The sequence below is a fragment of the Rhea americana genome, unplaced genomic scaffold (genome assembly GCF_003343005.1).
Source record: "Rhea americana isolate MKP2758 unplaced genomic scaffold, rheAme1 scaffold_163, whole genome shotgun sequence".
In the NCBI taxonomy this organism is placed as follows: Eukaryota; Metazoa; Chordata; class Aves; order Rheiformes; family Rheidae; genus Rhea; species Rhea americana.
In genome coordinates, this window is record NW_028185739.1 from 1,141,762 (window position 1) to 1,163,052 (window position 21,291).

The 21,291-nt window shown below is 41.5% G+C and overlaps 1 protein-coding gene across 2 annotated transcripts in view; it reads left to right on the forward strand.

Moving 5' to 3' along the window:
• Positions 1-21,291, forward strand: part of SRGAP2 (SLIT-ROBO Rho GTPase activating protein 2) — a 115,225-nt gene that overhangs the window by 25,490 nt on the left and 68,444 nt on the right. For both annotated transcript variants that reach the window (XM_085300390.1, XM_085300391.1), the window contains exon 2: positions 13,490-13,682. In XM_085300390.1, the coding sequence (XP_085156516.1) occupies positions 13,490-13,682 (193 nt within the window). The remainder of the gene's footprint in view (positions 1-13,489; positions 13,683-21,291) is intronic.

The following is a 21,291-nucleotide window of genomic DNA, read 5'->3' on the forward strand; positions in this document are numbered from 1 at the left end:
GTGCTTTACAAGCTCTGTCAAATATTCATTTCCTCTTCTTTACAAGACATAATATAAAATAAAATGGTAGTTACTTTAAAGATAGTAGGCCTTCACTTACAAAGTTGAATATTTATAGTTTTAAATTCTCTGTTGCTTATGACAGCACTAGCAAGCATTCTTTGTACGGTCTTTGCTTTCACTGCCTATACCTGGGGTGAATTTCTTAAAAATRTGAACGAAGAGTGAGCAAGAACACAAGAGAGAGTCTAGAGCAAACTCTTTAAACATTTTTTTTTGTGTGATTCAGTTATGCTTTTTCTTTCTTAAGGTATGCTATCTATATATTAAAAACTGCTCCAATCTGATTTCTTATGTAAACATTTAAGACTGATTTATCATGAACTTTTATGTCAGTTTAAAGATACATCACTTTGACTTTATATAATGGATTTGGTTAATGGCAGGTGTTACTACACTGAAGAAAATGAGAGGCTGCTGAGATGGAAACTAGCTTTGTCATCAGTGTCCACTGATTCCTCAGGCAAATAACTTGGGCCTTTTTGATCTTGTTGAAGTCACCTGTGAGATGTCTGTAATGATGCTTATTCACCTCTCCTGGAATGTGTATGGTTAATTAATAGCTCTCTAAAGCACCCCGAAACCTGCACCGCGTTGTCTGCGCGGAGACCGGCCAGGGAGGCAGTGACAGCTTCATCGGGCTGCTGAAATACCCTTGCCTCTCRCTGCTGGCTTTCCTGGGCGGTCCTCGCCCTCCTCGATGGGCTGAGAGTTTAGCTGGTGTTCAGGGGGAAGGAGGCGCAGGAGGGCCCCGGCGATTCCTCATGGTCCATCTGCACGGAGCTCGGGGCTGCTGGCCCGTGGCCGGCTCAGGCTGTCCTCTGGTTCTCCATGACCGATCAGGTGGGTCTCTCCGTGCTGCCGCGCGAGTCCGGCCAGGGCAAATCCAGCCTGGGCTCCGGTTAGGGCAGCTTCGCTGCCAGGGCCGGCAGGGATGAGGTGGCTGCTTGCTGCTGCAGGAGCTTCCAGAGCGTGGCTTATCTAAAAGATACCGGCAATGGCAGGAACGGAGGAAAGGTGTTAGTTTCCATGGCAACTTCGAATGGCAGTACTAACCCAAGGTTGTCTTTTACGATTACATAGTTGCTTGAGTTTTAAAAAGAAGCCTTATCCTCTTTGCAGTTTTGTATCTATGAGAAATAGTCCAGGTAAAATGATGCTGAGTTCCTCACAATGTCAACCCAAACCCCAAACCAGGATGGAAATTGCTGGTGCAATTAAACAGCCCCTCGCCCTGCGTTTATCTGTCTTTGCTGCTGAGACAGCCTATTGCAAGTGATTTTGAAATTTCGTTTGCTGTGCTGTGGCCTGAGAAATGTTCTCGCTTCCCTTTCTGTTCCTCTTCATTTATTTTTCCAACATTTATGCATGTTAATGTGTTAGTTACCAAAGAGGGGAGAGAGGAGGAGAAATCCTGGGGTGAAATTAGATCACACACCAACATTAATCATTCTGTTTGTATCTCTAACTGTGTGCCATAATTCACCAGAGGATTTTCCTTCCGTTGAAGGGATTAAAGCACATAACTTGTTAATTGCCGCTTTTGTTCTAGCAACTTTATTGATTTGAAAAACACATTTAATGTTACTGTGCATTAAGTCGCACAACTAATCTGTGGTTTTAAAATCTCCAGCCTTTACAGTTGTGCCTGTGTGTCCCTGGTGAGCTGCTTCGTGCCCTCCCGGTCCAGCAGGGTTGCGGGATTTGGCAATATCGAGCACTTCATTGCCACGCAGCTCTTTCTCCTTTATATCTTTGCTCGCAAGGGAAAGAAGCTCTTCTGCATGACCCATAAATAGTTTTATGTAGGTGCAATGCTGTAGCTTAATTGTCTGGAGGATCCTAAAAGTCAGCAGAGACTTTTTGAATTTGGCGATAATCTTGTATTTTGGAAGTTGTGGTTGTTGCTTATCCCTTTTGGAATTTCTAATTAAATGGGAGATATGTTTGTGTATGTATGTRTGATGTGTAGTGGAGTACTAGAATTTCTGGTTTTACGGTAAATGTGCTGAAATTCCGCAATTTTCAAGGTTAAACAAGATAGTTTTTCAAGCCTTCCGTGAGTGATTTGTGAATTAGTTAGGAGTACAGGTCTAGCCAAATCTAAATGTGTGGGTCTTTGCTATTTCTGATTTATTTGGCTGCTTAAGATTGTTAATCACAAAACCCTTGTGAGCAGTACTTCAAAACATTTAAGAACATTAACTARAATAAGAGAGTGGTAGCGTGAACAATGTTTTCCTCAAGGTAACAGTTAAGTCACTCTAAGCAAATGGAGAGGCAGAGGAGTACTGCGCTTGTGTAATCTGGCGTGACCTCAGTGAGGTGTTTGGATCAGTCTAGTAGTAGTACCTGGGCTAGGGCATTTCTTCTCCTTTTTGTCTGTGTCTSTGTAGTTAACTTATTCTAAGGTAAATTAGGTGAATATGTGTGTATTTTTGCTTCTCTTTCCGAAGTAACACATCCAGAGCTGTTTTGAATGCAAAGCTTCACGTAAGAAGTATTTGAGTATGAGTCCTGAACAAAATAGTGTGGTAGTTAATAGTGTGAATAATGTGGTGACTTTAGCATGTATGAGCCGGACCATCCTAGGAATCCCGAGACAGGATTCTCTTTACTTTAGGTAACTGAGAAGAGTTTGTCAGGTGTTTATTTGAAGAGTGTGAGAAAAGAGGAGTTTGTACTGAAGATCCTTACAGCAGCAGCTGGTTGAAACCACAGCTGGATCTGGTGTGATCTGATGGGACTGTATGCTGCCCTGTAAGTACCAGCTCTCATGGATTGGGAAGAAGCAATAGTTTTTCACATCAGCAATACTCTTGGCTTCTTGCATCTGAGTATCTTTCAGCACTTCACAAACTTTACTTAGCTTTTGAAGACCCCTTGAAAGATAGAGAAATTAAAAAAAGAGAATGTAAATTTTACCAGTAAATTTTAACTGCAAGTTATTGCAGTAGGACCAAAGATAAAAATGGGGATTGAATCTAGGAAATTTGGGGCATCACTGGACTGTTGTCCTGAAGAAATACATAGCACTACAGAGGATTTCATACATTTGTGGCTACCTGCACGTGTTTATGTATGTCTCACTCTCATCTGTGCATGTTTTAGTGTGTGTGCGTGCATAGAAACATGGTATCCTAATGATGTATAGATGGTAGTGAGTTTAATTTGGGATTCCTGAAGTGAATTGAGGCAGTAAGAACATATGATGAATGTCAGAAATAATGATCCCATTACACATTTTTGGGGAATAATTGAATACAATTTAGTGCTGTTCCACCATGAAAATAATCCTTGCCATCTTTGACGTGGTGCAACTAAAACATCTTGAAATTTTTTTTTGAAGGCAGAAATAAGCAGTCTTTTCACTTCTGTTTTAATCACCGTTAGTAGATGAAATCTCTGTTTTTCTCTCAGTTGAAACAGAGACATGTAATGTCTTGGGCAGGAGCTATTGCTATTAAATAGTTCCTTTACACTATGTAGTAGGGGGAGGGTGAGGATAGATTTTTGAGAGACAAGGAAAGAGGTGGTGAAGGAGTGCTGTGGAGCTGAAAAGAGTAACTCTTTCTCAAATAGGGAAAGAAAACATAGCAGAAGCTGTTGAAAATGATAGGAAAACTAAGAAAATTGCCAGAATTATTGGAGCAAAGGGAACCCTCTCCCTTCTCCTAACACTAAAAGTCGTTTTTAAACTGTAATACAGATACATTTGGGGCCAAAAAATAGAATAAAGGAGTATTTCATTGACACCCAAATGTCTTTGAACTCGCTTGAAAGCTCAGCCCCCGTCACTTTGTTGTGCTTTTAGGGAGCAGGAAGTGAACTTTTGGCAACTGCAGGATGCCATTTAAGCTTTAGTTTTGGAGTCGCATAATCACAGAACTCTTGCATTAGGTGCAATGCAGTAGTTTTATAAGTGGAGAAAGTAAGGTATGGGCTTAATTACTTGTTAAAGGAGTAGGAGGCTTTGGAATGGAATTTAGTTGTCCTGCTTTGACACTTGGATGTGGCAGTGCCACCATATATACCTCCTTTTCCTGGGAGGATGGGAATATGGAAGCCTTAAGGAGGGATGCGTAAGTTCAGAATAGAAAAATTCTCTTTTAATTTCTGGTTACAAGTAGCTCACTGTATAGACCAAGATCAATTCTTGATCCAGCGAGCAAAATACAGATAACCAATCTACATGGTCTTCTGATGCATCTAAACTGAAACCCAACACATTGCTGATACTTCTGTATTTTACAAACCGGTTTCTTCTCCCAGGTGTGTCTGTATGTGTAATGTGTAGGAGAAGTACTGGCAAACTGCAGAATGCTGAAGTTTTGTAGGGCTTTTATACCTCTTGCTTCATGGTGAAATTTCAGGATGTAGTTCCAGCTTTTCTAGCCTCCCCCCGCCTCCCCCCCSGCCCCCGGTTTTCTTCAATAAACTATGCTTTTCTGAGCCTATTTTGCTGAAGCACACTCATGATAACATCAAGAAATGACCCAAACCGCTTGCTGTCCGAAGGGGTGTTGTATCGCTGTCCTCAGGCATGGATCTCAGGCGTCCTGCAGATCCTGTTCAGATGTGTTCCTTCTAGCAGAGTGCAGTGAGATCAGCTGCTTCTTACTTCTGCTTCCGTCTTTGAGGCTGGGTCTGCTCTCCTCTGGATGGATTTCCATTCTGGAGGAAACATACCCCTGCTGGAAGCCAGGGCCAGCCTCTCCCTTCACGCAGGAATTTTGTTTCCTTTGTGCRTCTTCAAACACAGCAATGCAGCATTCGTCATCCAAATGGGCCCTTTTGTGAAATTAAGGGACAAGAGACTCCTCTCCTCCCTCCCGTCCACACCCAGGTGGCTCATTGCTTGCAAATTAATCAGTGTCCTGTCTGAAGTGTATTCCTCAAAGTTGCCCAGACTTTCTGGTCACTCTTAAATTCTAGGAGTCCATCTAAATCCTCCGCAGGGGAAACACAAACTGGTTCTTGGTCGTGAGCTACTCCCTTCCTTCTGTGGAACTGCTGTTTCGGTCCTTTGTGACTTTCTCATGGTTTTTCCGTGTTAAATAATGGAGTCTCTATAGAGTTTGGGGTTTTTTCTGTCCTTCCAGGGGTGATTATGTCAGCAGGAACTGAAGCTAAGTTCCAGGTGAGAATTCACAACGATGAGAATTGTATGCCACCAGGTAAACGGAGCATGTCCAGGGAGGACCATGCAGGGCATAAGCTGTTCAGGTGAGAGCGTGAGCATGAAAGCTGGTTTAGATGCTGGGCTGAGCACTGGCTGATGGCGTCAAACATGGGCCTCTACACAAAGGCGTTAAGTTCTTCCTCCCTTCGCCCTCAAATCCTGATGAGATGCATGATGTTGCTCATAGATGGTGGGATAACGGGGGTTGGAAGGGACCTGGGGAGGTCATCCTCTTGAGTCTCTGGCCATGAGCAGGGTCAGTGTAACWGAATTTAATTGTGGCTCTACTAGGTCTGTTTGAGTTGTTGATAAAAATCTGTCGCTTTAAAAGCATGAGCTGGGCCACAGTTGTTCCCTAGGACATCAGACCAGCTCAGTGGATTTTCTGACCACCTGGTAGCGGAGTGAGGGTGGGAAACAGCCGGTTGAAGATGACGACAGAACTGGGCGCCAGTGGGCTGCGTGATCCCCGGCGGAAATCCCCCGGCCCTCCTCTCTCCCACCCGGAGAGGATCCGGAAACTTGCGGTTTCGCGGCAGCCAGCCTTGGCTTCATGAGACCTCGAGAGTAGTTTAGTTCGGTGTTCGCAGCACGTGCTTACTTTTATTCCTTACTGCTTTTATTCCCTTTTGTCGCCTTTCTGTACTGGCAGSTGTGTATCCAAATTTCTTGTACTGTTAACTTGCTTTTTGGTAATTAACACATCAGCGTTGCAGAGAGAAAAGATTCTTTCCGTAGGTAAATGCCAGGAGAAGGCTTTGAACAGGCAGAAGAGTGTGACAAAAAATACCTGACAGTCAGTGCTTCGGAGAGATTAGACTTTGTCTAATCTCATGTGTTTATATATATATATAAATGTGCATGTGTTTATATAAAAAACACTATAAAGGAGTTCTTGTCAATGTGTGTTACTCGATATTTCTCAATCCTCTAAGGAATATCTTGATTTTTAAATGGAAAATTCACCTTTTCCAAGGCATGGAGTTACTGACAGAATTATGAACCTGAATCTCCTGGCTCTGGTCTTAAACAGACTACATTCCTTCTCTTTTATCATTTTCATTTCAAGGCCCACTTTAGAGATTGCAARGGCGATTTTGAGGCCGTGATGAGCAACAGCATTCTGCTAGTAGTGCGTTTCAAGMCATGAAGTTTTCACTGTTACTATATAAAGGCTTTTCTAAAGCGCACACCCCCCTTGCCGTAGGCAGAATTGCTAAGGCTGTAGTTTGTTATTTGTCACAGCCCTATGTTTAATCATTTACAAAAAATTAAGACTTTTTACAAAACCATGAAATCTTTTCATTTTTGAACTACAGCTTTTCTTCTGTTAATGRCAGAGGAAATATGAACGATTCGTAGTAATTCCTGTAATCCAAAATATTTTCTGAAYCTTATTTGTACCTTCAAATGACTTTAACTTTTATTCCCAACTGTAGAGTGTTTGGTGTTTTTAAATAACTGCATAGGCCTTTGGTATTTTCTTCATTTTGGACTGTCTTTTCTTTGCTACTGAGTAGCTTGAAAGACGAGGTTCTGCTGAAGCTGTGCTTGCGCCGCGCTGCCTGGTGGCTGTCGGCACTTCTGCGCAGTTCTTCTTAGTTTTGGTCTGTCGGCTGTAATGGTAAGGGGCGACCGCGCTGCCCTTCGTTTTTCAATCTGCTGACTTCTACCTCCCRGTTTGTGCTTTGGTTCTGTTTTGCTTTGACTTTAATGTGTCTCCTGTTTGTATTTAATGCGTGCTGCATTAACATGGGAGGAGGACCGTTCCTCACAAAGCAGTCATGGGGGACCACTAAGTCGAAACCAGRCTGCTGTGAGTTTTTGGAGTTCAGCTCTGCCAGTGGAAGCGGATTTGTGTGGGCGAAAGGATTGCTTTTTAATCTGGGCGGGAGCTGGGGGTTGGCTGCTCTGTTTTGTTGTTATCCCACTCCTTTCCCAAGCTTGTCATCTTTTTAAAGTGTGTGGCATTTGGGACAGCAATGGGAACATCTTGAGAAAACTAGTATAGATACATGGCGATATAACTAGATACCGAAAAGCAGCTTGGGTTTCTTGTGCCTTTTCCTGGAATTCTGTGTTCTTAAGGCTGTGATTCACTGTGTTTGCTGTCTGGCAAGAGTACTAAGAGAAATCTTTTCACTGGGAAAAGCTGAGACCCTGAATAGGGAGATGATCCTACTTGGAGCAAGAACGTTATTCAAAATGTGGGAGAAGTCTGGGGCAGAAGGACTCCTTGGTCCAAATTCATCCCTGTAGCTCTGTACATGACCTACTAAAGAATGAACAAGTTGGTACAGAAATTTCTTTGTTTCCATATTTCCATGTCTTTAGTTTACAGGAGGCTTTAAAAGCCTGAAAAAAAGAGAGATTTTTCTAAATTCTTTTTTAGAGGCTGGATGCTGCATGCTGTAGAAGAGCGAGATATGGAATGTTCTCCTTGATACTGGTCTCCCTCAAGATGTGTCATCAAGTACTGAAAGAGCAACAGTAGCCTGGCAGTTGTGTGGGAACTTCAGTAACTTCCTCATATWGTGTGGAATACATATGTGTAAATGTAAATACATGTATATTCTTGTAAATGTCTTTTTTAGAAGACAAGACGACTACCTTTGTATAACTCACAGTAGAATCAGCAAGAGGGAAGCAGACTGAGTGCTGCAGAAATGAAGCTCGAACCGTGCAACAGGAGGTCATCCTGTCTGTAAATGAACTGATTAAAATGACTGCCAAGTTGTGGAATAAAGTTGAACAGATCAGGAGATATGAGGAAGAGCTGAGAAGTAGAACTGCAGGGCTTGAACAGTAATGGTACTACAATGGGTAGTGCAAAAATTTAATTTCCCCTCCAATGCCTGAGATTATACCGGGCTTTCTCGTAACAATCCAAAATACAGCTRTTTAGGACAGTAAATTGAGTATAGCTGGCACTTACTGGGGAACTTGTGTCTGTAAAGAGATGAAGTAGTGAACAGATATAGTCAGTAATACCATGGCAAGATGCCAGCTTTCGGGATTGTTCTGTTGTTCACTGACTGCCTCTGTTGCTGGAATTGGTGAAGCATCAGTCAGGTTTAGTATGTATTTGTAATCAAATATTAAAATTTATTAGAAGTGACAAARTATACAGGGAAATTCAAATGATTAAGAACTGCAGTAGAAGTAAGAAAACAATAAAACTTTCTGCCTTTTGACAAGTGTGGAAAAGAGCCCAAAAAACAATTTGAAAAAGCAATGGTGTGTGTGTGTCGTTTAAAACAAAAAACAAACAAAAAAMCATTTCTTTTTACATTGCTTTGTTTCTTTCAGTTTGTTACTGCTTCTATATGTCTATACTCGTGTAGTTGGAAGAGAGAAGGTGATTTGAACTTGAAGTTGCGCCTCTAAAGGGTCTGATTATAAAAACCTTCGGTCTTAGTTTCCTCTGTGCTCCCTGTCCTTTGTATACATATAAGAAAAAAGATGTGTTTGACCTTCTGCAGGCTCTCCTCAGCTGTTTTTATCATTATTTTTTAAAGAGCAAAGTAATAGTTAAGAAGCTAATGTTTCCCTGTGTGTAGGACACAATGGCAGCAGAGCCCATATTTTATTAAGTATAAATTTGAACATGCCTGTGGTTTGTTGGATTTTTTTTTTTAATCAGCAGAGCAGTGATTTCACGGTTCCGTGCTCTACCTCCCTCTGCCTCCCAAGGCTCGTTCTGACCTCTCTCAAGGGATGTAGTTTGATAATGTAGCCTTAATTACTCTTGTCTCCATTTTTGGTCTTTTGAATCTGTTTTGGGGCCATATCCTTAATGTTTTAAAAGTCCTGAGGAAGTGTAATGCCTATGATGGAAAATGACAACGACTTTTGTGTGAAAGTGTTTGAGGCAGCATCAGCTAAATGCCGGTGTCTAATTCGAGGACCGTTACGTTCCTGATGATGCAGTATGCCTTCTGTGCTTCAAAGCTTAAACAAAAATAAATCAAAGGGATGATAAATATGGAGAATGACAAAAGTGACTAAAATACATAAGGTAGAGGATCTTTACCCTTTAAATTAATGAATAACTAGGCATGCCTGCTGAATGCTACAGGGGATTTCGAAAACCTAGTTGCAAAAGGGATAAAAATATACRCGGTTGCCTAGGATTATACAATGCTCTGTCCTTCTGTGACCTAGGTGACTTTATGATCTGATGATGGCAGTGATAAAATGGCTTGTTTTAAGTGTTGGGGAAAATTTTCTTCTCTTTTGCTGTTAGGATCTTTTAATTAGGTAGTTGTTAGGCGTGTGAGCCCGAATACGATGGTGAGGATTCTGTCATACAGGACCAGGCTTAGCATGAGAGTAAGAATACCYAGTGTTTAATTTGAATTTTACTGTGGGCTTCTTGATCTTGAAGAGTAACCTTAGTCACCTATGGAAGAGTAAACGTGCTTATTCACCGTCAGCACTGGAAGCCTGGTCATCATGATGCTCTTCTGTCTTGATTTGCCACAGCGGGTGGCATCAAGTGACGACTGAGGTCTGCAATTTTTTTGAAAAAGGAGAGGAGCGTAGAGGCTTTGTGTTATTTTAAAGTGGCTAGTAACCTAATGACCTCTGTAAATTAAAAGATGCAAAGCAGTGAATTCAACATTAAGCCGTGTTTGTTGTAACTACAGACGTATAAAAGGTCCTGTGTAATACAGTGACCCACAGTTTGTAGCCTGCACTGCCTCTGACTSTGCGTTGGTATGTTCTCCGAGTAAGTCTGAAAAAAAATCTTTTGCTTGTGTAAGCATTGGGAAAACAAGCAGACACTTTATACTCTAGAAAGCCCAGTAAGCCTCAGGAAATTCCTGCATTCTTGATTTTATTTTGTGGCAAAGTACTATGCGGTGTGTTTTTGAAAGATGAGCAAGGTTGCCCTTCTYCAGCTCAGCACCATGGACTGGATCTGCTGGCCCTGAATAGTCTGTTGTTCCCTGCAGCAGCCCCATCAGCTGCTACTTTCCCCCCTCAAAAAACAGAGTTTATTTGTAATTGAAAAGTGCTGATGCGGCACTTTTGACTAAAGGAAGAGGTTACTTGTTCTTCCTGCTGTTTAGTGTGAGAGCTGTGGGTGATGTATTCCACCTTGAGAACCAGTAGATTTGTTAGAATTTTAATGTAAAATCTGTATACTATGTTGATACGTGAATATTTGGGAAATGCTAGTATTTTGAAACTRTCTTTTGGATTTCCACTTTTTCTTCTGGTAGCCAATTTCTAAGAGAAAAGGAGAAGGATGCATCTGAAGAGGATGGGTCTTTCCATTTCTGCAGTCAGCGATTTAAAGTCCTGAAAGGCCCTTCCAGCTGCTCCCTGTCCTGAACTWCTTAAGTGTTTAGGTGGTTAGTGAATGGCTGCAAGACCTGAGTGTCTGCYGAGAGCCAGCTTGAACCAGCTTTTCATTAAGGAGGTGACACTGCCGCAGCTATTGAAGGACTCGTGGGTTTGACCAAGTGCTCTTGCATCACACTGAAGTCACTGCTGGCTCAGGTGATTTGGCTTGCAGCCAGTGAAGTGTCTTCTGCAGAAGGTCTCCATGCTTACAGTCCATGGATGTCCTTCGTGCTGCTCCTTCCCGTTGTCCTTTCTCCCCTGCATACATCCTAGCTCTTCAAGCTGCTGAAATAAACTCAGCAGTTCTTATACCCCTTATAGGATTCTTGTAAACGGGGCCTTCCTCTCCCCTTCTCACTTGCAAAAAAGTGATTTCCTGAAGCAAGGACGTGACTGGTGTAGAGCTTCAGCTTGCCATGCTGTCACTCTGCTTAAAAAAACCAGTGCGATTGCAGCAGCGGGAAGGAAGGAATTATGAACGCGGAGCAGGTGGTAACTGCATTACCAGTCCAGGCTGCATCTCCTGTTTTCTCTTCCTRTCCTGGTCCTTTTTATAACTTTCTGCCTGCTGTTTTAACCATGCTAATAGTGTAGTTGACTTTTTCTGAGGAATAACGTTGTACGGATGATCAAGCCCTGAATGTTCTAATGCATCATATTCAAGGAAATGATTTTCTGCGTTTGAATGCTGTGCCTCATTCTTCAGCTGCTTAGCAGAAAGTGGCAGGTCTGCTTGAGTAGTGCCTTCATGTGATCTTTCTTAGGCTAAGGTTGGAGAAGAATGTGAGGGATAGCCAGTCTGCCATGTTAATTAGCAACAGATAACTCATGAATCTGGCAATCTTAACTGAGAAACTGATATCAAAGGATCAAAAGAGGAGAAACAGTGAACTGAGTGTAGATAAACTGAAGTTTTAAACTTCTTGGTCCTGTTTGAAATTGCAAGGAGAGAATCAATGTTTTGTTAATTCTAGAAATCAGTTCCGAGGTTCGGAAAGTAAGGGCGTTCTTACTCAAAAGCTTTCCGGAGGAAGCCTTTAATGAATCAGAACTTTAATCACTTAAAGCTAAATATATACGAGTGGTTTTAAAATTGGCAGTTCAAAGAGGGATGAATTCTTTTTCTAGAATCATTTACAGGAGGGGGAGACTAACCATTTTTGCTCCCCTGTAGCAGTTGTGACTACTCACCGCTCTGTGCTGATGTAACAGCTCTGCTATCTGCTTGCTTGCTTGCAATGCCAACTGAAAACTGTCAGGTAATAGGATTTCAGAGAACGGAGACTCCGAAATTGAAGTGCTTACAAAAGGTCATTTTCAAGCTTGAAAAATCCACCTTTTCGCATAGATGTGTTTTTTGGCACACTTAACTAAGTCGTATTTGTGTACACGTTTTGGGTTTTCCAGTCTCTAAAATAGAGATACATGCTTTTTTGTTAAAGATCCCGAACCCTCTAAAACTGTTTCTTCCTGCAGATGTGAGCACGATTCAAGGCAGCCGGTATTTGTGGTGCATGGCAAGAATAAAGTGCTCAGAGGTCAAGATGATGTGTTTTATTTGGGCGAAGGGACTAGCATGCTAAGGAGGCTTTTACTATGTATCTCAAGTAGTCAATTTAGAAGTTGCATTTGAAAAATGATGCTTTCGCATCTTCAGCTGTGGTGAYGGTCATAAACCTGTGTGCACCTGCATGCGGCTGCAGTGCATGGACAGAAACAGAAATGCATGTGCTGAAGACCTGAATGTCAAGTGCTGCARTTACTTACTTTATTGCCGATTCTAAATTCATCTGCAAAAACATATCTTTGAAAACTTCAGAAAGAACAGCAGTAGCTATTTAGCAATGGTAGGCATCTCTACTGTTCGAATGCTTGGAGATCTCTGGATGAAAGTGCATATTTTATTATTTTCATCTTGAGTTTATTGCCTGATTGAAAAACCAAATAACCTCTACTAGCTGCCTAACTGAATATTTCCTAATTTTTAGATGAAGAGATGAAAYATTTCTGCTTTAATTCTGTGCATTGTTTGACTGTGAGCAAATCACCATTCCCAGTAAAAGAAGGAGATTAAAAGCCTATCTGAAAGGGCTGATATGAGAATTTTACAGTGTCTTGAAAACTGTTGGTAAAAGTGAAAATACAAATAGATACTGCCAGTAATAATTATGCTTAATAATCATATTAACAGTTGTACTGGTATGTGCTTTATAGGTCATGTAAATAAAGAAATATGACTTGCAGGGTTGTGGTGATTTTATTTTTTATTACTATTTTTTTCTTAAAGTTAAAAAAAAAAAAATCTCTCTAGGATTGCTTCCAAAGAGGAAGATCTGTCATACTGGCTGTCTTAAGGGGTGTCTTTCTCTGTTTTGATGTCTTGGTTAATAAAGTGAGTTGCACAGCTGGAGACATAGTAACTAATTGAATAATCCCAAACTGGCGCCTTTGGGAACGCCCCAGTATGTGTAACATCTTGTTTCTGCATCAGGAATAGTCTGCAAAGGAATTTGATAGAAATTCCCTAAAGTGATTTACTGAGCTGACGTGGGGTATTGCAGCATTCAGCCCTTTTTCCAGACTGAGATTCAGTACATTTTTGGGCAGTGACAGCATCTTTTTAGTGCCAAAAATGCACTTGACACTTGCAACTGATGAACTTTGCTTGTAGATCTGGGCACTGGATTCAAGGGTACCATATTGCTTCCCTGTGACCATTGCATCTGAGTTGCAATTGCAGTTGTTCTCTGTCTGTGGCTATAGTTACTTGTAGTGGAGCTTTGCTGGCATATTACTAATGAGAGAACATGTTTTATAACCATGTTTTGCTAGAGATCTTTATGACATTTCTCTAATGAGATTTTATTTAATCTTTGATGCTTTTATTTGTTACAGAGATCCGTGCCCAACTGGTAGAGCAGCTGAAATGCCTTGACCAACAGTGTGAGCTTCGGGTCCAGTTACTGCAGGACCTGCAGGATTTCTTCCGCAAGAAGGCCGAGATCGAGATGGATTACTCAAGGAATCTGGAGAAGTTGGCCGAGAGATTTCTCGCTAAAACTAGGAGCACCAAAGACCAACAATTCAAGTAGAGTATTTGCCTTTTGTTTTTAGCCTTTTTTCTGAAGATGTGATGACCAGTATAGAAATGCAAAAAAAGACCTGAGACAGTGAATGTAGGTATCAACACCTTTGTGAATTTCAGAAGAAAACATTTCCCAAGTTTGCTATAAACACAGAACCTATTTCATCTTGTTATGTAGCCTGGCTGCTAGATTGATCTTAGTAATTCCTGGTAGGTCCTGTGTTACCAGTAGGGAGCAGAATGGTAAAGAGCTGGCACAATATAAAAGGAGCCATTTATCTGTGAAGGCAGGCAAAGTTGGGCACCAAATTTGATGGTCAAAACCTGGACTTCTGTAGATGTCAGTGGCTTTATTCTGGCTAAGGGAGTAGTTTTTTCTAATTTGCGCTATGTTGTGATTTGCCCAAGYGCTCTTGTTAATATTCTGTGGTTACTCAGTGACTAGAGAAGAACACTACCTAGAAGTGCATTGCATCTCTGATACCATCACTTTAAAACTGTAGAGAAACAGAGCCAATAGTACTTTCAAATAAGGCTATATCATTAAAAAACCTGACAGGGCTCAATTAAAATTAAAAGATGTCTTCATTGACAATAAATTGTCTATTCAAATAGAGGAGCCTCTATGTGATCCATGTCAAGCTAGAAAACTATACTTGTACTTGTGGTCTGGTTCAACAGTGGTCTTTCATGCCTATCTTCCTACTCCCATGAGAAGTGATACTCATTTTTATGGTATACAGGGGACACAGGCAGTTCCATCTCTGGTGGCTGCTCCTTACTGGCAAACTTAGTGAAGTTTGCAATAGAAAACAGTGTGTTTGATACAGTTCAAGTACAAGATTATTGTACTGTARCTGCTATCATAGTGTGTCTCTTGCCTTTTCAGAGTTATTTACATTAGTCTCACCTGATGACGTTGCATTGGTTGTTCCCTGCTTACCAGTTTAGCTATCTGAGTTGGAATGACTAATGCATATTGAACTTGGTTTCATGGAAACAAAAATCCTCTATTTTTCTGCTGACTCATGCCCAAAGGAAGGGTCTGGTGTGTAGGAAAAGGCCTTTGAGTGAAGGAAGGTGTGGCACCGAGGGGTCAGCTTTGCAGAGAGGTGACCAGGACAAACGAGGACCATGGTGTGGGGTGCTTGTAGCTGACACCCCGACAGTGCCTAAGGCTCCGCAGGGTTCGTTGTTGGGTAGCAGCTGTGGGGACACCACGAAGCTAAAGCAGTCTTGGGATGTGAATCATTTTAGTTTTGGCCAGATTAGTCTGTCCTCTGCCTGACATGATCCATCTGGATCTGCCTCCACCCAAAGTACAGTGTCRCTTTTAGCTTTGGGACTTACCCTTATCTTTTTGATTTTTATTGTTGCTGTGTTTTATGGGTTACCGTATTTGGTGGTGGCAGAGGAGATCAGCTTTCCTTTTTCACTAGAAACCCTGTTTGTGAAAGCCATTAAGTATCACATTTTAGTTTCCTTTTTGTACAGCTCTGATGTCATTTACTATAGTTCTCCTCATTGAAAACGCACATTGTGCTATGTTGCTGGAACGCCTGCCRCCTAGGCTTGGCTGTTGGAGAGGTCGAGAAGAGTTCTGYTGCCTGTCAGTAGAACTTGAACTCAAGTTTTTTTYTTTCTTTCTTCTTTTTTATAATGAAAGAATCTTTATAATTGTAGGCTGTGCATATCCTGCAGGTACTTCTAAGGGTTAAAAAAATGGTATGTTAAGCTATTGATTGTCCACTAATTATGACTGGTCCTTTTCAGTTTTTGTTATCGCTAGTAAAACTTGAGGTGCTTTTATTTATCCCACATGATATGAAACATCCCATCAGGAATGCTTTTGCATTAAGCTTTTAGAGTTGGAAAAGTTGGGTGTAGTTTTCTTCCTGTTTTGAGTTTTAGACTGAATTTTTAATGCGGAAGCTGTTGCCATAGTTCAGCAGAATGCTAAATGATGTCATGCCTGTTAATCGAGTGTACTGGGTGTGATACTGCAGAATTTCTGAATTTAGATGTCCACATTTTTCTGGTYGAGTTCAGGCCCTTTCCCTAAATATTCTGGAATCTTATTACTGAGCATCAGTTTCACTTCACTGCATAGTGAGGGCCAACGTTGTCCAATTTTCCCTTCAAATGATTTTGCTCACGTTAGCAGCAGAACTCCTAGCGGAAAGGCTTCTCACTTTCAGAATGTATTCCCTCCACTGGTTTTAAGTTGTTAATTTGGACAGCGTTGGCATGAAGAAGAAAAATAACCCCAACTGCAAGGCTGCTCAGTCTGTGGACTGTATTTGTCACAGCTGTGAAATACAGTTGTAAAGCTATCTGTCCTRGGTAGCTCCACATATAACTTGTTTGGTTGTTTAGGTCTGCTGGCTTTAACAGAAATGCATCAAAATATCACATGGGTAAGTAAGGAAGCCATTTTACAAGCTTAGTGTCCTGCCTGGATCGTGCAGAGAGCCAGCAGGGTGAAGGCTACTGAAGGTTGGTAGGACCAGAGCTTGACTGGACCTGTTCAGACTTGGGAAGGATCCAAACACTTTGTCATTTCAGATACTGAATCCTGCAGTCATCTCTGGTCCTTGTATAAATACTGTGGGAGTTTGGATTGAAGGTCATCTATAATGAAGTAGCTGTAGATACTACCCCTCTTTAACAGTGCCCAAGAATATGACCCTCAAAGCAAAGCAGTGGGCTTCTGCAGCCGCGTCGGCTGATTTCCCGTTCTCTTGTTTAACTCTTCAATGTGCTGGAAATTCCTAGGCTGGAGAGTATTGGAAAACATAACACAGGGACATGAATCATACAAAACAGTAAGGCAGAGGCTATTTCATCATCAGCATTTTTTTTACATGTTTTAGCAGACTAGATTCTGCTGTTCGAGGATCATTTTGTTTGCTTAAATGGTTCTAAACCAACATTCCCCCTCCAGTGAGAAGGGAATTCAGAGCCTCCTGAATTTAGGTTGCAATCCTAACATACTGTGTTTGTATGTAGTGATTTACAATGTGACTAAATTATTTTTTGCTATGMGAGAGAGAGGTTTTTTGAGCTCTACTAATTTAGAGGGGAAAAAATAAAACTGAGGAAGGATCCTGGCTATTCCATTAGGCAGGATGTTTACATACCCTCTGGTGTTTCACTGTCCCCTATAGTTAATAACTGATAACATGATACTGTTTCTTAACTGTTCAAATGAGTGATTTTTAGATAACTGTGAATTCAAATTATAATTGCCCATCCCAAGCACTGCTCTGTCTGAATAGTGAGGAGTAACTTGCCTGGTATCCTTTTTTGTACATACTGAAGCTGTAATCTAATCTGGAATTCCCTAAAAGACTATTTGAGCAAAACTAACCATCAAATCTCTCCTCCTAAGGAGACTGGTATTACACGACTTGGAGAGATGTGCTCAGGCTGGTGGCTACTCTGTAATTGCGTGGCTCTAACCTATAAATACACAGTAATAGCACGTTCTTTTGATAACATCGTAATTATATTGGAAGGTACCATGTTATTTGGTGACTGCTTACCATGTCTCTTGCAGTTTTTAGATCTCATAATGCACTGTCAAGGAGGAAATTTGTCAGGCAGTAACTCTGTAATTTGCATGTACTTTCATACTCAAGAGCTACTATGTAATTGCTGAGTTACTCCAAATGTGTTCATTTTAGGGAATGCTGTCAAGGTTAAGAGGCTTCAGCTTGACCCTTGAAATTAAATTGTATAGCTTTCTCCAGCAGGCATATCCAAGCTGGTTTAAAAGCAAGCACTTGAAGGACAGAGTAGCATGAGGTGCAGCCTTGTGGTGGGTTTATAACAAATGCATTGCATGGGCTTTACTTTTGTATGATGTGGCCACTTCCCAGGGTGAGCTGGTGGCTGCATTTTCCATATGGTTTGAAGCCTAGGTGTTGGGTCTTTACAGCAAAGTGTGTAGAGCTCATGAGGAACTTGAAGGGTGCTTGTGCATTGCACAGTTTCAAGCTAGTTTCACCAGAACATCTTAAAATGATTTACAGAGGTAGGTGTATGTTATTCTCATTTTATATCTTCGAAGAGGGGGAACAGATTGTTTTATCCAAGGTGACATACGAGCTGATGACAGTTGGATATAACCCAGGTTTGACTTGCTTTTAACTACTATACTATGGCTGTTAGACCAGCTCACTTTGTGTTTTTTTGTCTTTTAAAAATGGATTTTGAATTAGAACAGACTATTAAAGAGAGCTTTGGATAAAATACATGGTTAGTAAGGCTTTTTCAGTTCCCTTTGATAAATGTCCTCATACAAGATGCAAGAACGGGGGCCGGCGGAGTGGGGTGCATTTCATAGCCCAGTTCTTGCAGCTTCTGTTGTAACAAGAGCTTGTTGGTCAAAAGTTTAGCATAGTCCTCACGCTGTAAAAATTTGATAGATTTAAGGCCTTGTGCACAGCAGTTAAATTGGAGCATCCCTTTTGACAGGTATCGGTCTCGCATCTCAGCTCTGGGGGGTTCTCGAAGGCAGCACTGCTGAGCAGGGATGTAGTAGGAAAGACTGGCTGCAGTGAAACTTCTCCATCTAAAAACCTTTATCTCCTGAATTCAGATCTATTTCACGTGATTTTTGCTCTAAAGGCATTTGCCATCTCAAATAGTTAACAATATAGATACCATTGTAAATCCTGAGTAACTTCTTTAAAGGGAGGAATTAAAAAAATAACAATGAGAGGATGAGGCTATTTTAAGGCCATATTTTAAATCAGAATAATCTGTGGAAGCAGGATAGCGAGTAGTAATTGTCAGCTGGAAAGCAGAATGTCCAGGATATCCCAGCATGAAATTCAGATGGCTTTCTGGCAGCCTGTGCCTTGAAGTAGAAGATGCAGAGTAAGTCTGGCAACCTTCAGGCTGAGCACTTGTAAACAACAGATGTTCATAACTAGAATCTTTTGGAAGAGAAGGGCAGGGAGCAGCATGTATGTCAATGCTTGCAATTCGCAGAATTTACACTTAGCACTGAGCAATGTCAGTGAGACTTTAAGGGGAAGCCAAACGTTGATTTGAATCAGTAGCATGTAGAGAAACTCAATTATAATTTTCTCARACTTGAAATGATCTATTTAAAGGAGAGATGATACAGGCTGTGGGGGAAGTATTAATATCAATTAATTTGGATCAGATGGACTTCAGTTACATGTGGGGTTTGGAAGGAAGTGTAGGAGGGAGATGATTCAAAAAAAAAAAAAAAAAAAGTAGGCTACTCTGACCTGTAATTCTTTTTGATGGAGTTGGGTTTGAGCCCTTTATTCTTAGTCTTTCAAATACCAATGTTTGCAGGATTTTGAAGCATGAAGCATTCATTTATTGAGTGACTTCAGTGAGCCTAGAGAGCTAAGAATATACCACCAGTCAACATTTATATAAAACCCCATGTAGGGTCTTGATGGTGTTTTTCACCGTATCAGTGATCCTGGTGGTGTACTGTGTTGGTTCATATGATTATACTCTTATAGAGCAGGTTGTAGAAGACAAAATTCAAACAAATCTGAAAAGCTATGTATAGAAACAACTACGGCTCCAAACCTTTCTACCTTTCTGCCTATTTCTAGCCCTGATGCTTTGCAAGGTGCACTTGCAGTTACAGCGGTCTGAAAATAAGGTTAGTTCTTTTCATCTCTCCCTTCAGCTCCAGTCTGGTTCAATAGATGGTTCAGGTGAGCTGGTAACAAGGCCAGGACTGCCATAAAGCTCCATGGCTCGCTGCTGAGACGCGAAAGGCAGTAGGTGCTACAGCRACGCTGCAATTAGAGTGGGAAAAGGATGAGAGAGCCTGAAGTCCCCAGGTCCTGGTTGCTATTTCAGGATGTGCCGGGTTTAGATACGGTTGTTGCATACCGTAGGGCAACAGATCCCAAATATTTTGGGAGGAGGGGAGCTGGAACTGGAAACTTCATTTTTGTGCGTATGTGGCAGATGGAAGCAGATCTGATAACTCCTGGTTTCTTCAAGCTGTCTGCCAGTGCGAGCGGTGGAGCTTGCAATATTGAGCCTGTGCTTTCGTCATTGCTCCGGCTTGTGTCCGGGACAGAGCAGCCCTTCGGACGCGTTTGTTTATCGGGAGCATTGCAAATATTTTCTACTTAGCATTCGATACGCTAGACCATTGCATAAGCGTGTGGAGGATGCTGACTAAGAACGGCCTGAGCAGTGGGCATTAAAGCCYGACATTTTTCCAAAGAGGTGTTGTCTCCCTGGTTTCCTCCCTTGGAAGCATTTAATGTTTGTTGTGGGAGAAAAGTATTGTTAGTGGCACTAAGTTACAAGMTTTTTTTCTGTATATGCTTGAAATCATGTTGCTACTGCTATTGTGAGAGCTTTGTCAGTGTTGTTTTTGTTAGAAACTTCAGGAAAATAAGGCTAATGTGGGTAGTTTATTGATGTCTTCTGATCTGCATGGGGTCTCGCACGAGGGAGCCGTAATGGCTGATGTGCAGAAACCGAGTTTAAAAGCTTCTGGTTACTGCTTTGTGTAAAATCCTTAAGGCTGCTATTTGCTCAATACTGGAGCATGYTAATGTCCACCAATTTTATTTTAAGGTGGTTTTTTTGTTGTTGGCCTGAATAAGGTTACCTTGCAGTACACAGCTGAGGTGTCCCTGGTCTTTGTCCCTCCCTGCCGCTTGCGGTGAAGCGGAAGCCGCTCTGCGTGTCTGCGAGTTCCTTGTGTGAATGAGTAATTTAATTAAGTTTCAGATACTTGGGCTCAATCTTCTCTTCTGATCTTTTGAGACCAACTTACACCTTTGAAGTGGAAGTTGCACAGGACTCTATCAAGATAACACTCTAAAACCCACAGAGCTTCATTCTTTGTGGTTCCTCAAAAATCTGTGCACAACTTCTTCTTCCTGCTCCCAGGCACCCCCGACTGCTGTGCTCTGGTGTAATTTAGGCTAACCTAAATAAACGCTCCGGATTCACTGTCATTGCACAATCTTTAAACTTGCAGGAATCATGCATGAAATAAAGCTGGATGTTGGCATCTGCTTCCTCCCCCTCCCGTGGGGAAGATCAAGTCGGAGGTGACCCTTGTTCTGGACGTGGATTACCACAACTTTGGGAAAGTTCATCCGCGGGTCCCAAAGCTTTGGGTTGATCTCATGAATCTTAATCATCAAAAGGAGAATACTGATTTTGGCCATTCTGTAGAATATAGACTATGGAAGCTGAACTCGCTTGTGATGATAAACTGGGATCACTGTTGCACTACTTTTTGCTTTTTGATCCTCTGTCTGTAGTGACAAGAAATTGGAAGCAGAGTATATTTGTTAGCTCCTTGGAGAATTGAAATTGTTAATGAAAATGGCAATTTACTTCTCTACCATCTGCTTGTGGTTATGATTGAAACTGGTCTGTTGTAAACAGTTGTATAACTTCTGCTCTGTGTTGTGAAAACTGTTGCTGTGTTCTACCCCATAAAAAAATGCATTTTTAGAGGTGGCTTAACAATTAACGCATGTGTGGTTTAAAGGCTATTTGGAAGTTTTGAAACAAGTAGCTGCCCCCTTTTCTTATTTGCTTCTGAGCAGCTTGTCTTCAGGACTACCTTCACCATCTT